This window comes from Kryptolebias marmoratus, linkage group LG1, assembly GCF_001649575.2.
Source record: "Kryptolebias marmoratus isolate JLee-2015 linkage group LG1, ASM164957v2, whole genome shotgun sequence".
Taxonomy (NCBI): domain Eukaryota; kingdom Metazoa; phylum Chordata; class Actinopteri; order Cyprinodontiformes; family Rivulidae; genus Kryptolebias; species Kryptolebias marmoratus.
The window spans coordinates 5,113,875-5,129,611 of NC_051430.1; the positions used below are offsets into that span (position 1 = coordinate 5,113,875).

At 39.3% G+C, this 15,737-nt stretch overlaps 1 protein-coding gene across 2 annotated transcripts in view; it reads right to left on the reverse strand.

The window, feature by feature from the left end:
• The window catches only part of unc5db (unc-5 netrin receptor Db), a 360,215-nt gene that overhangs the window by 96,691 nt on the left and 247,787 nt on the right, over positions 1–15,737 (reverse strand). The window contains exons 7-8 of one of the 2 annotated variants that reach the window (XM_017434897.3): positions 11,763–11,927; positions 1,801–1,833 (exon numbers count right to left, since the gene is read on the reverse strand). In XM_017434897.3, coding sequence (XP_017290386.1) covers positions 1,801–1,833; positions 11,763–11,927 — 198 coding nt within the window. The remainder of the gene's footprint in view (positions 1–1,800; positions 1,834–11,762; positions 11,928–15,737) is intronic. The other variant, XM_017434898.3, reaches the window with a different exon arrangement.

Genomic DNA, 15,737 nt, shown 5'->3' on the forward strand with positions numbered 1-15,737 from the left:
GTTGTTAGTTTATAAATCACTGAACGGTTTAGCACCGCAATACATTAAAGATCTGTTATCGCTGTACCAACCGTCTAGACCCCTCAGATCTTCTGGTTCTGGACTGCTCTGCATCCCCAGAACCAGAACCAAACGAGGAGAAGCAGCATTTAGTTTCTATGCACCACAAATTTGGAACAAACTTCCAGAAAACTGTAAAACAGCTGAAACACTGGGTGCCTTTAAATCTCAACTTAAAACCCACCTGTTTAGAGTTGCTTATGGCTAAATTGGGGTTAGAGTGCGGGGTTTTTGATGTTTGTCTCTTTCTTACTGTTTATTCATTGTTACATGCTGTTTTTATTTTGTTTTTTAATTATGTAAAGCACCTTGAAATGCCTTGCTGCTGAAATGTGCTATACAAATAAAATTTGATTGATTGATTGAATGCTTACAGTTTTATTTGAATTTACATTTAAAATGAAATCTCTGAAGGTAATCTGATTTAAAATGGTCACCACAAACACAAAGAATAGATAGAATTCAGTCAATTCTTCAGATAATGAGTTAAAATATGATGTGGTATTAGATGAGACTGATAACTAACGCATACTTTAAACACTAACTGATCATCCAAGAGCTTTATTTAAAAGTTTGACAATAACTGTTAGACAACTCTGTCTGTCTGATAAAATATGAACCACTTGGCAGATTTTAATGATTTATTTTGATGGGAAAGAATTGCAATGCCTTTCCTAGCTTTGCACACAAAAGAGAATGCTTTTTGCTGTACTAATAAAAACCCTCAGCCAATGAGGAGGACATGAAGTACATGAATAGAGACAGGTCAGTTAATATTTAAATATATAAGAGCAGTCACTGTTGCATGTTCCAGTGGGTTAGACTGCCTCTAGCATAAAAATGAAACACAAAGAATGGAAAGTGGTGGGATGGAGCAGCCCATCTGTCTTATCTTTGAAAGATACATTGCACACCACAACACAGGGACAAATGGGCATGCCATAACTCTAAAATGTTAAGTATCCCAGTCAAACTGCTAACATGCAGAGTCATTAGCCTTTAGAGCCATTGGTCTGTAGCTAACAGCTGTGATTTCTCACAGGAAAGGAAATTAAAGCACATGCAGGCTAACGGTTAATGAGAGAAAAACTGATTCAGAGCATTTCTACCAGGGTGATTACTCGCCACAGTCCAGCTTAATGCACTTCCTGTTTTCATTCAAGCTACCCTTAAAGCCTGCCAACACAGCAATATGCTCAACTTTTAATCTAAATTGGCAATCTAATGAATACACTCATGCTACAGTGGGGCCTAACCATCACTGAAGCGGGCTAACTTTGGCGAGTGATTGAAAGCTGCCATGGGATCGGCAGGACAACGCCGTAAATTGAACAAATTAGCTCATTTGCAATGATTACAGCTCATTAATCCTCTGCAATGTAGCACATGTTCACTTGTCACAACCAATATATCTCCTGGCTCCGAGTAGAAACACAGCTGTGATGTCACAGTTGTCATAAAAGTCAGGCACTGAATAATGACAGGAATGCTTAATGAGCATTTGCAGGGTTAATTCAGGAGCTGCTCAGATCAGGGTGAACTAAACGGCAGTAATTTATGATGTTTCTATTTCTGGAGTGTGTACTAGGAGCATGCAAAGAACTCCACTCCACTCTTTCTCTGCCTGCTTTTATTTTAAATCATCTTTTGCACTTAAATTTCAGAGTAAGTCATACATAAGTGACAGGTAGGGAGGGGTGGGGAGTTGAGGATGAAAGAAATTCACAGAGGAAGACTCACTTTGAGGTTTAACATCATGTAGTTGCTTTCGATCTGCAAAGACAGAGAGATAGAATGAGACAATGAGAGAAGAGGAAGTGGTGATTAAAGTCCAAGCCTCTGTGAAGTGACTAACAAGTGAGGTCTCAGATCCAGCATTCAGAGTGGAAGGAAACTGATCTGCTGACTGTGCTCACAGAGAATATACAGTATCAGATAATGGGCAGGAAGACATCATTACTGTCCTCAGCCTATCGCAGATAAAGGTGTTGATGTGCAAAGTGCTTGAAGGTACTGTAGTTTTCAGTCGTGTAATGATCTTTTTGCCCTGGTTAAAAAAAGAAAAGAATCAAGTCTGATTTATTTATGAAAGATGGCTCATGCAGTTGTGTGCTGAAATAAAATTGTTCATTTAAATGATAAAAAACCCAAACAACCAACATTTTAGTATAATTTAAATGGGGTAAATTATGTAAATTTAAATTAAGAAGTGCTGATTTTAGTGTTATCTAGTTAAAGCTGCTACATTTTGAAATCTATGCTTATTGTGTTAGCTACTGTATATTTCAAATGTGCCTAATTTGAGCTGATTCATTTGTTTCACACTGTCATGGTTTTGGGTTATTTTGCATCTTATTTTCTGGTTTGTATGTTCTTTGTATTTCAGATTGTGTTCAATAATGCTTGTAGTTTACCGTATCTTTGTCCTCACAGCCACTGTTTCCTTCAGTCAGCCTTGTAATTTCAGTCCTTCACATATACCTGCTCTCCATTTGATAATCAGCCCAGCTTCTCTCTTCCATAGTAATTACTCTCCTCAGTTTTTATATTCCATGCTCTCTTCTTCACATCTTCATATCCTACTGGTTTCCTCCTTGCTGTGTATGTGTGCTTTGGTTGCTTCATGTTCTTCCATATTCCTGTGCTCCTGCTGTTGTATGTTTTACTTATTGATGTCTCAACAGCCAGTGTCTTCATTAAAATTTTCAGTTTTTGTTTTTAATCTGTCTTCGTGCCTGGACTTTTGACTTCTCTCAGCATCACACATGAGAGAAGGATCAGACCAAAACATGGAGCCAGCAGGCAACACTGTATCTTTGTCTGAGTGGTGAAGCTGGCCAGTTGCCAAGACAATGCCCAGCTATGAGGATGTCACTCAAGTTACCTCTGTCAGTTTTTAGACAGCTGCTGAGAATACAGTTAGGAGGAGCCACAGAGGGTGTCGCTCCGTCTCTTTTGCTTTGTTGAGTCCACATCTTCCTGGAAAGCTCCAAATGAAGAACCTTTTGAGTGTTCATATGCTCTGAAGGATTTCTGCTTTACTGAAGATGGGCAGCTGAGTTATCAACAGAGACTGGAAGCCACTGAAGCTGTGTTATGAATTTTTGACTCTAAATCTTGCCTCATTGACTTCCCTGGAATGTCGGGAAGTTTACATTGTAGCATAAGAACAGTAATGCCAAGCTCTGGAGGGCCTAGTCTTGTGCCCATTCACCTTAAAGACTGACATCTCAGTGATTCTGGTGCCAGATGAGGGGAGCTCATTGATAGGGGGAATACATTTGGCTTTCAAAGAACCCCTACCCCATGAGTTTTAGTTTCCCAAGAGTTTTTTTTTTGCCTAAGCTACAACCAAGCCTCATGCCATAAGCAAGATTCCAGCCTGAGCTGAGCCCCACACCCTGATCCCTGCCTAGGTCTCTGCCTCCACCACTACAACCCCTGCCCAGGTCTCTATCAAATGCCATGGCTCCTGCACAGGTCCCTGTCGATCCTATGGTCAAGTAAAGTTTGTCTTCCCAAGTCCAACGAGGTCCAGGAGGATGCCCCCTAACATTTCAGTTTCTGAGGAGGTCCGGGTGGATGCCCTTCTCCTTCCCAAGTCTGAGGTGGTCTAGGAGGTAGCATTTGGACTTTTAGGGCTGATGTGCTGACATTCGCAGTAAGACATATTGCATCATGTTCTGTTTGCTGGATTGATTTTGTTTTTTTGACTGATTGCTTTGATTCACTGGTCTGTTCCAACATGGACACAGATTTCACGCATTAGTACACAAACTCTCTTTGTACTATTGTTTCCTTTGTTGCAGCATGCTTGAGACACTTTTGGGTCATCAACATTTTTTGGTTTTGTCAGTGTGTTTAGGGTCCACTAATCTTGCTAGCTTTAAACCAGCCACTAGGTAGCACAAGCCAGTGTATCATGCCAGTTTCAAGCCGGGGTAAATGGTGTAGGTTGTGTCAGGAAGAGCACCCGGCATAAAACACTTTTGCCAAAACTAACATGCAAGTTTATCTAAGTGGCACCATACTGGAACAGTCGGTGCTGTTGACAAACAGGGTGCCAGTGGAAATTGTTTTACTGTTAGTTGAAGACCATGAGGAGGGAAATGTGTCATGAGACAAAGGGAAAAGATGAAAGGCAAGAGTGTAGAACTGAGGTTAGCAACTTAAAATGTAGGGACAATGACAGGCAAAGGTAGAGAGCTGGTGGACATGATGCAGAGGAGGAAGGTAGATGTGTTACGTGTGCAAGAGACAAAGTGGAAGGGCAGCAAGGCTCACAGCATTGGGGCAGGGTTTAAGCTGTTTTACCATAGTGTGGACAGGGAAAGAAATGGAGTAAGGGTGGTTCTGAAAGGAGGAGTAAACAAGGAATGTAATCGAAGTGAAAAAAGTGTCAGATAGGGTGATGTGTCTGAAGCTAGAAGTAGAAGGTCTGATGTTGAATGTTGACAGTGGTTCTGCTCCACAGGTTGAATGTGATGTAGAAGAGAAAGACAAATTCTAGAAATATTTTGATGAAGTAAAGTGGGAGTATTCCCAGGAAAGAGAGAGTGGTGATCGGAGCAGATCTGAATGGACATGTTAGTGAATCAAACAGAGGAGGTGAGGAAGTGATGGGCAGGTTTGGTGTCAAGGAAAGGAACCAGGAAGGACAGATGGTGGTGGATTTTGCCAAGCAGATGGAAATGGCTGTAGACCACATATATTTCCAAAAGAGGAAGAAATACAGGGTGACCTATAAGGGTGGAGGCAGGAGTACACAGATAGACTACATTCTGTGTAGAAGAGGTAACCTGAGGGAGATTGTGGACTGTAAGGTTGTGGCAGGAGAGAGAGTGGCCAGATGGCATCAGATGGTGGTGTGTAGGATGACTGTTGTGGTAAAGAAGAGGAAATGAGTAAATGCAGAGAAGAGAACCAAATGGTGGAAGTTGAGGAACAACAAATGTTGTGAGAAGTTCCGAAAGGAGATTTTAAAGGCTCTGGGTGGTAAGAAAAAGCTTTCAGACAGCAACAGTCATTTAAGAGACAGGTAGGGAGATACTTGGTGTGTCATCTGGACAGAGAAAAGATTATAAGGAAACCTGGTGGTGGAATGGTAAAGTGCAGGAAGTTCTCCAGAGAAAGAGGTTAGCCAGGAAGACATGGGACATCGAAAGGACTGGAGAGTGGAGACATGAATATAGGGAGCTGCAACATAGGGAGAGAGGTTGCAAAGGCTAAACAGAAGGCATATGATGAGTTGTACAAGAGGCTGGACACTAAGGAGGGAGAGAAGGACTCGTATTGACTGGCAAGACAGGAATCAGGCTTGAAGGAATATGCAACAGGTTAGGCTTGTTAAAGATAGAAACTGTAATGTTCTTATAAGAGAGGAGAGGGTGATGGGAAGATGGAAGGAGAATTTTGAGAAGCTAATGAATGAAGAAAATGAAATAAAAAGAAGAGTAAAGGTCATAGAAACTGCAGTGTGGGAAGTGAAAAAGATTAGTGAGGATGAAGTTAGGAAAGCCTTGAAGAGGATGAAGGGGAAGGCGTCTTGGATTTGAAGACATACCAGTGGAGGTATGGAAATGTCTAAGAGTGATGTCAGTGAGATTTTTGACTTGATTATTCAAAGGCATTTTTGAGAGTATGAAATGATGTACAGAGTTGTAGCAACTACAGGGGAATTAAGTTGATGAGCCATACAATGAAGATCTGGGAGAGAGTTGTGGAAGCTAGACTTAGACAAAACGTAACTATTTGTGAGCAGCAACATGGTTTTATGCAGACAAAGAGCACCACAGATGCCATCTTTGCTTTGAGGATGCTGATGGAGAAGTACAGAGAGGGACAGAAAGATCTTCATTGTGTTTTTGTGGATTTAGGAAAAGTATACAACAGGGTGTCAAGGGAGGAGCTAAGGTACAGGACATGAAAGATGAGGAATGAAAGTCAGCTGTAGAAAGACAGAGTACCTGTGTGTGAATGAGAGGGAGGCAGGTGGAACAGTGAGGCTACAAGGAGCAGAAGCCACAAAGGTGCAGGACTTCAAGGACTTAAGGTTGACTGTCCAGTTTCAGTGTGGTAAAGAGGTGAAGAAGAGAGTCCAGGCAGGATGGAGTGGATAGAGAAATGTTCCAAGACAAAGAGGTGACAAAAGGGTGGCAGCAAAGGTCAATGGAAAGGTGGCACTGACAAAAAGACAGAAGGCAGGACTGGAGGTGTTCTCCTTGGAAGTGACAAGGACAACATAGGTAGGATTAGGAATGAGGTCATCAGAGGTCCAGCACAGGTTGAATGACTAACAGATAAAGTTAGAGAGGACAGACTGAGATGGTTTGGACATGTGCAGAGGGGGGACAGTGGGTATATTGGGGGGTTGGGTAGTGGTTTGGAGTAAGTATAGTGCTAAGGCTAACTCACAGTTTACCACCAACCCGTTCATGTTTCAAACCTATTTTCCATTCAGTGAAACTGCAATACAAAATATACTTATTTTCCCACAATTTGTAATTGTCAACTAGTCTCCGACAGACCCAAACTAGTGAGATACTGGCTTTATGGATCTGTAATATGGCTGCAAAGACAATCAGCTCTTTGGGCCATTTTTGGTCATTCACAAATAAACTAGTTAGGCCAACCAAGTCACACAGTGATATTTGCTTACATAAAAGAAGTCAGCTTTGTGTAACACGCAGAAGGTCAGAGTGGAGCGCAGCCTGTACTGCTACACTGCATACCCACTCACAATCTCAGGTCTGTGATTACTTCTTTTGCAGTCCCAGGGGTGTATCAGCAGGGGACCAACTTTAACTGTTAAATCTCACTCTCACAAGTTTAAAAAAGACCACATTTGAGAGTTGATGCTGCCAGGATATTGCAAGATTCAATTATTTTTGTCTTACATTGATTATTGCATCACTATTTGGTCATTCACAATAAAAATAAATCCTAAAACAAACAAAAAAAGACATATTAAGCCATATTTTTCATCATTGTAACAATTTAAGAAAACAGTTCATTAAATTTTGAGAATTTCTGTCATTTGAAATACTGTATGTTTGTTTCATATACAAAATTTTACCTGGACATGCCACCTCCTTTAAATGATTTTTTTCAAACAGGAACTGTAATTTGAACTGGTACAAGGGCTGTCCTCACAGCTGTACAACACTTGTACCACCTGTCCCCAGACAAAGGTTGTAAAAACTGGATTAGTTAACCAACAACTTTCTGAAAATCTTCCATCTATTACACTTTTAAGTGTCATCTGAAACAAATTTTGAAGCAACATCCAACCAGTGACCACTAAAAATCTCTATCTGCAAAATCTTTTTGTATGCTTCACTGTATTTGTATTTTCATGTATGGTCTAATTTGTTCATTTTCTTCTTTTGAGAAGTTTTACTATCAACCATTCAGGGACTACAGATGAAAATTAGCCCTGTAAATAAGGCTCAATTACAGTCTAATCCCATCTTCATTAATGCACAGTGTCCTTATTTAATAAACAATGAAATGTAACTCATTTTGTCTTGATTACAGATGTGGAAAGAAGGAATTTGAGACAAGCTTAAAGGGGTTGTATAATGGGGGGTATTGTTACAGCTTGGTTAACAATAGTTAGCATTTGTAAATCATCTTCCATCCTCTGTATTACATTTAGAAAATACTGAGCTAGCTGTGCTGATATTATTGAAGTGCCAAAATGATTTTTTCCCCCAACAAATTTAATCTGTGGCAACAGATTAAAAAAAAGACAATGCAAAAACAGCCAAGACTCACATGTTGAACATGGCTAACATAGGATAAGCATTACCAAGCTGTAGTTTCAGGTGCTTATCTATAACAGGTAGATAACTGTTCACAGCCATTTTGGCTTTTGAAAACCTAAATGGTAATTGTGTGACTGCTGAATCCGAATTTCAGCTGTCATTTTCCTGTTAATAGTTTCTTTGACAATTTGATACATGTTTTGGACTCTAACCAGAGTTACCAACTTGATTTACATGATTTACACATAAAACTGCTTTTAAGCTAGTCCTCATGTGACATGAATAAATGGCCTTGGCCCAAACATACTGTAAACACAGGAACAGTTTTTTTGTTCTTCTGTTTGGGTTTGGTTAGCCGAAACAGAGACAGGCTCTTTCCTTTGGTAGGCAGCTCCCTCCCCCAATAGAATCTGTTTAACTGCAGGTGGGAGGGTCAGCACCACATGGGGTGATTGTGTTGCTGCTTAAAAAAAGTCTGGCACTGCAGTATTTTATTACATGTCCATGTTCTGCAGTCAGTTCTCCAACAGAGCAAACCAAAAATAAAGGTAGGGCATGAAGAAGTGGAGCAAGCTTATCCATTTAGAGTGAAATGTTGGAAAAACTATGGATTTATTTCCCATGTTTGTCTAATATCAGAGTTTATCTTTAACAAGTTGTCTTTTCCAAATCTAGTTTAGGTAGCAGCTCTTTTTCTCTGCCTTTGAATACTTCTGCTTTACTACTACTACTACTACTACTACTACTACTACTTTTACTTTATTATTATTTATAAAGAACAACAGCTAGAGTGCAGCTACCAGAAAGCAAGATGTGCATGTGCACACCTCAGTCATGCTGCATCCTTTTAACATTGTGCAACGTTTGCTCTGACGGTCCTGTCTGTTTATTGTGTCTCTTGGATGAAATATAGTGCCATTTTGAGGGACAGAAATTGGACCTCCATTGGGAAAAAGAAAGTCCTCTCATTTTCTGTTAGTTTTATTTTTCATATCAGGACAAATTAAAAATGATCTGTTCTTTATCAGGTTCTAAAATTATCCAAATTTAACTTCATGTGAACAAAACCACACAACTGGTGTAATTATATACAAATTAAAACAAAACCAAATGGAAAGGCTGAGTGAAAAACTGGTTCCGACCCCTGATCCAGCAGCTTGTAGAAGCTCCATCAGCTCCAATAACTCTTAGTTAGGACTTTATCAGTCTCTCACATGGTTATGGAGGATTTCCAGCCTGCTCTTTTTTCCACCGCTGTTTGAGGTTTTCAGACATTTGTTTCTGCACAGTTCTGAACATCACACCACAGCATTTCAATCAGGTAGAGGTTCTGGACTTCACCTGCAGCTACACCTGTATGCTCCGGAGCAGCAAACTGACAAAACTGCTGCTTTTCAAGAGGTGGCTCCACTGATTATCTATACATTTGATCGGCAGCACCTGAATCCTGTGGAAGATGTGAGGAAGGATTTATCTTTTCACAAAGCCTTTCCATTTTCCCTTCATCTTTTGTTTAAGAAATAATGACATGGAGGGGTCTTTGGTGGTTTTGTCCTCCTGATGTGTGAAACCCTGAAACTAAAAGCTTTTTTTTCTGGGTACTCCAGTTTCCTCCCTCTTTCTAAAAGATGTATATTATATAACATGGGGACTAGGTGTGAGTTTGGGCAGGGCTGGTTGTCTCTGTGTAGTCCTGTGATGGACTGAGACATGTCTGGGATGTACCCCTCCTCTCACTTGTTGACTGCTGATGGTAGGCACCAACTCCCTGTGTCCCAGGACCAGCTTAAAAGAGTAATGAAGGAAAAGATTGATATTAATATTAAGCATCATAAGGAACAATCCATGTGCTTTTTTTTTCTTTCCAACCCACCATTCCACCCACCAGTCAAAATCTCACTTCAAGTTGCTGTTGAAAGTTGGCAACCCTGACTAACTACTTCTCCATACTTTCATCTATTTTAAAGACTAATATATTACAATGTCCAGCTCTCTCAGGACATTACAGTTCTGACTTTTAATTTGTGTAACTTTTATAGTTTTGAAATTATTTAGCTTTATTTATGTGTTTTTGTCATAAAAAGGCCTTATGGTTGTTACCAGTGTTTGGTGTTGGTGTTCTCTTTTCAGGGGTCACCACAGTGAGTCATCTTCTCTGACTGCATCCATATATCTCCCCTTTTTTTTTTTCCTGGCAGCTGCATCTCTAACATCCTTCTACCAATATACCCACTGTCCCTCCTCTGCACGTGTCCAAACCGTCTCAGTCTGGCCTCTCTAACTTTATCTCCCAGTCCTTCAACCTGTGCTGTACCTCTGATGACCTCATTCCTAATCCTGTCCATCCTTGTCCCTCCCAAGGAGAACCTCAGCATCTTAGTTTGAGTTTATGAGTCATTGCAATAATTGCTTTTTAGCCAGTTTGTTTTCTCAGGTTTTATTTAGGTATTGTTGTGTTCAGTTTGTTTTCTGTTACTTAGTTTTCTCTCTGTGTCACTGCTCATCATTGCTCTCAATTACCCTGGTTTCTCTGCACATCAGAGCTGCACTTCCTCTGATTTTTAGGCTCACCTGCCTCTTATCTCAATAATCATCCCTCCCTTGGTTTCTCTTTGCACCTGCTGAATCTTATGGTTTACTCCAGACTCTTGCCAAGCTCTCTGTTTTGATGTAGATTGCTTTCTTCTGCTGCCACACCAGCATTTTGTTTATAAAACTTTCAGTTTTTTTAATTTTCTTTAGTGTCTCAGTATGTAGTGGTGGCTGATCAAGTCTTTGTTGAAGCTTCGACACGTGAGTCAAACAAGCTTTAATGATATGGTGCTTGAGTCACACGTCTGGTTGACAATAAAATAAAGTGCAAGTGAGATGTGTTTATCCTTCATTAGCTTCACTGATTTGCATATTACAGCATTCTTATTTGTCATATGTGATTGTACCTCTATATACACTTCTCTTATAGTAGATACGATCTACTAATACAGACTGATGCCATTTTCACATGGGAGTGGAGCAAATACATATTATATTATGCATTTTGGCCAAGTATATTTTGGGGTTCATTGGGAAAAGGTTCATGGGTGTATGGATAAACAAGAAATGCTAAACAATCAGGTGGTTTGTATGAGATCTGAAACACAGTGCTTCAGACGTCACGTGACCGAACCACACCTCGGCACACTGGTTTGACCCCTGAGGCTGCGACACATGCACTGTAGCTCATGAAGCGAATGTATCAGATGACCATCACTACAGGTCTGCATTATGGATCCTCAAAAACCACCATCACTGCAGAAATCTCTTCAGAAAAACTTTCTACTTCAGCATACTTGTTTTAATTGTTGCTGACAGCTTCTGTTCTGCTGAGATTAACTATTTTAGTTCTAATGATTTAGCTTTCAGCTACCATTTTGCTGGCTTTAGCTACTCTTCTGCTAATTTCATCTTTTAGTTTTTATTTTGTTCATTTTAGCTTTTGTTTTGACTGAAACAACTCAGTTTCAGCTTCTTTAACAAATTTCAGCAAAGTCATTCAGTGCTGATGGCTCTCACTGCATTTTGGCATAAAATGCACATATTTATAGTTGGAAATGAAAACATTCCTGGTGCGATGTGACAGGTTAACACTTTCAAATCATGACTCTGATGTCAACCAAAATAGTTCAGCTTTGTGCGGTTGTATGTGCATGTCCCAAACAGTGCAACAACATTTCATTTTAAGCATCACTGAGCAGAGATCGCTTCAACTTCTTATGTGACAGACTCAGTACGACTTACTAAAGATAAAAAGAACTGACATTATAATGCACCAGGAACCTGTGTCTGTTCAAACATGTGTGCTGTGATCTGCCATCACAGTAAGTCTACATCCGATAATGATAATGACAAGACAAGCATGAAGAAGATGGTGATACCCAGAAGAGAGAAAGGCCTTACTCTGGGTACACAGTCCATCTGTGCAGTTCTCAGTGGCCTCGCTGCTCCCTTCACACATTTTGCCTCGGTGTCTGGGTGGTGGTGAGTTGCACTCCCGACTCCGCTGCCGCTCACACTGGCTGCTGCACATGGTCCACTCACTCCACTCGTTCCAGCCTCCATCAACTGTTGTACGACAATAAACACAACATTATCAGATAGTTTGCACTGGTTGGCATTAAGAGGGAGAACAGAATTGTTATCATTTAAGAGGGAACGATTGACAGGAGGTGGTAAAAGAACAAATGCAATGTGGAAAAGGCAAACAAATAACTCAAACTGTAAGAAAAAAAATATTTGCTGTTTACTAAAAACTGATGTTTGTTATTGTTAGTCTCAGCTCTCTTACATTTGAAATACTTAGTAGTAATATTTACTATTAAGAGTTAACAATAAATACTGAAGGAGGTGTAATTGCTTTCCTTTATTCATGTCTTTGCTTATTGTGTTCAAAGGTTTCAACCTAAACCACATCAGTTTCCAGGACTTGCACCACCTTGTTAAGATGTTCACTCGCAAACATCTGTTGTGAAATGATGAAAAAAGAAACACTTCTCTTTTTCCATCAGTGCTTGTTCTTAAAGTGTTGTTGCTTTGTAGAACAATCACCATTTTAAAGTACTTGGCACACAAAGTATGCTATTTATTTATTTGGCAATCTTCACGTTTTGCTAAAATTTTCTCTTTTTTTGTCCTTACAGACCTTAACTTGACCCCAGCAGTTCATTTTAACTAAAAAGGTCTTAATTAATTTACAGAGTGAAGAAACAGCTACCTGTAAACACTTGGCAAGGTTTTTAATATGTTCCTGCTTTCAGAGGATTCAGTTTTTTTAAATATTTGAGTCTTTGGCAGCTGCTCAGAGTAACCTATGGCAGCTGACAGTTTCTACAAGCTCTGGAGTCAAATAATTAGTAAAACCTTGACATTTTAATTATAAATAGATGACTTTGAATAACTCTTAAAAACACGTTTCTTTCCTTAGTGCTCCTTACATTCTTTATATCTAAAATTACACAAAAGCCAACTACATTTGAGCTTCATCTGTTGCTTAATTTTATAATTCACATTTAATTCCAACCAGGGGTGCCCAAACCTTTGCATGCCAGTTTTGAACAAACTCTGACTTAAAATAATTTGATTTTGACAGGATCATTTTACAAAAACAAGGACTTCTGTAATTGAACAAACATATAAAACTTAATCTTTATGCAGCTACTCATTAAAAATATATTTCAGTAAACATAATATCATGAGTCAGTTCTCTACTTGTTATCCTAAAGTGTCAATGAGCCCTGTTCTGTTGGAACATTCCCACGTTTTTCCATTGTTCAATGCAAATACTGCATGTGTTACAATCAGCTCTCAAGGCAAATTTAACTTTTAATCAGAGGAGACAATGTTGCCTGAAATCACACGCAGTTTATGGAGGCAGCCATGATGAAATATATGAAAATAAAGAACCTGAATAATAATTTTCACTGACTCAGAATCTGCTAAGACAAACAGAATTGCCAGAAAAAATTAAAAATTAAGCCTCAGGCTAACCATTCTTGTGCAACAAGCATAAATTGTATAAATAAATAACAGTGAGTGTCAAAACCCTCTGGTGGCCATCCATGTAAATTGTATTCACCTCCAGTGTTTTATGTAGGATATGTGACAGGTTAAAGACACCAGGTTCACAGGGAGACTGTGAGCTCTGCACCCTGGGGACATCTGAGAGAAAACCATCATTCCTAAAACAGTGAAAGTCACACTGGGTGGAAGAAGACAAAAATCCATACGTTTTGATGTGTATCTGTATAAACAGTGGAACACTTGAAAAAGTATGCAAAAGTTTAGGGTGTTTAACATCACATAAAAACTGAACATTCTGGGAAAAAATTTTCTGAAAAAATAATATTTAAACTGTAAAAACCATTAAAGATTTCAAAATACTACTTTAGTAAAGTCGGATTTTCCGTGACCCATTTAAACTTTAAATGACATTTTTACTGTAAAGTCTGTCTGAGCTGCAAGGTGTGATGATTTGGGTTTTTTCGGTGTTATGGTTTTGTTTTATTTTTGGTTTGTTTGGTTTCTGTCTTGTCTCTTGTTTCATGTTTCATTTGCTCCTCTTCAGTCACTCTCTCTCTCTTCCCCATTCTCACCCATCTACACCTGCCTCTAGCTCCTTAATCATCTCACCTGTGCCCACTTCCACTAATCACCCTCTGCCTTTAATACCTGGTCACATTCTCTACCTCTCTGCTGGTTCATTGTCATACTCTTGTCTCCCTGATGTGCTGTCCTTTTTTGGTCATGCCTCGTCGTCTCCCTTGGGTTAATCTCTTGTCACAGGTCTGTTCATGTTTTGTTTAGTTAATGTTTTTGTATTTAGTTTAGATTTTGCTGCCACGTCAGCCTTTGTTTTGGGTTTGCCTTTTATTTATAAATAAATTTAGTTTTTTTTATCATCATGAGTCTGCGCTCAGGGTTCGCCTCCTTCACCCCAGTTCATGACACAAGGCACCAAAGACAGCTCAGTTTTTTTAGTCTTTTCCAAAAAATCCCAATGTTTTGGGGGATTTCTTTTTTTTGCAGGGTTTTGTGAATTTTATTTATGTGCTGCTACCAAAAGTCAAAGCACATCGCTCCTGAATGACTCACATGTTTACATGTGTTAATTTTAGGAGTTTTTCTGATACTGCAAGAAAAAAAAAAGAATCAGTTACAAGATGGAAATGAAAAAAAACAAACCTGACTAATGTATTTTTCAGACTATAAGGCGCTCTTAAAAGCCTTCAATTTTCTCAAAAAACATCAGTGCTCCTTATAATCCGGAGCACCTTATATCTGTAAGAAGTTGTAATGTTTTAGTAGGACTTTGGTAAACTACAAAGCTGCACCTCTTGCAGCATTAAGGCTCAGTTATAGTCACACAGGGCTCTGTGCACGGACCTGAGCGAGCGGTGGAGGCGTTTATACTTGATGCTTACGTTGGTGCAGTATTCTTCTGTGAGCTTTGAACCGTTTGATTATCTCTGTGATCTCTCATAGAGGGATCATAGAGACGCTGATACAGGAGAACCAGCTCTGCTAGAGCACCAAAATCCATTTTGAACGGAGCGGGGCGTGCAAAGTTACAAATATTGGGAGGTGAACGATGATGCGCCTTATAGCCCAGTGCACTTTATATATGACAAAAATGTAAAAATGGACCATTTGTTGGCAGTGCGTCTTATAATCCAGTATGCTCTATAGTGCGGAAAATACGGTACCTTGAAGCATTTTAAGATTTTTGCATCCACACAACTGCAACCTAAATTTCTGTACCCGTTGGCAAGATTTTGCTAGGTGCCTTAGTTTACTGCAAGCAGAAAGAAAAATGGAACTGTGTGTATGCATATAAAAGTCTTCTTAAAAGGTGGCACCAGAAAGATAAAACTGGAAGGGCCACAAGCAGAAAACAACTTGTTGTAAGGAGAATTACCCATATCTACATTTATGTAAGAAAAGTTCTAGTGACACTTTACCTTATTGACCAATAATCCCAGTAATAATAATAATAATAATAATAATAATAATAATAATAATAAATGATGTAATGTATTGCCCTTCTTCTATTGTAAAGAAATGAAGCCACACGTTCCTTTTTATGGGATCTGTCAGGTTTTCCGTTTAGAACCAGAGTCAGCGTACTATTGATGTGGGGCTTTAAGTCCTCCCTATTCCTTTGCACACAGTCATGATGTTACATGAGGTTTCTTTAAAGCAGGAAATAGCTAATTAGAAAAATTTCAAAGAAATGCTGAAGATTGCCAATGCAGACAACTTTGTAACAATCTAAGCTCAGAAGAAAAGGCCTATTTGTTGATGTATGAACTGCTTGCAAAGTGTAAAGAAAACAAAGAATAAAACAAATGTTAATGCTGCCAGTGGATCATTATGTTC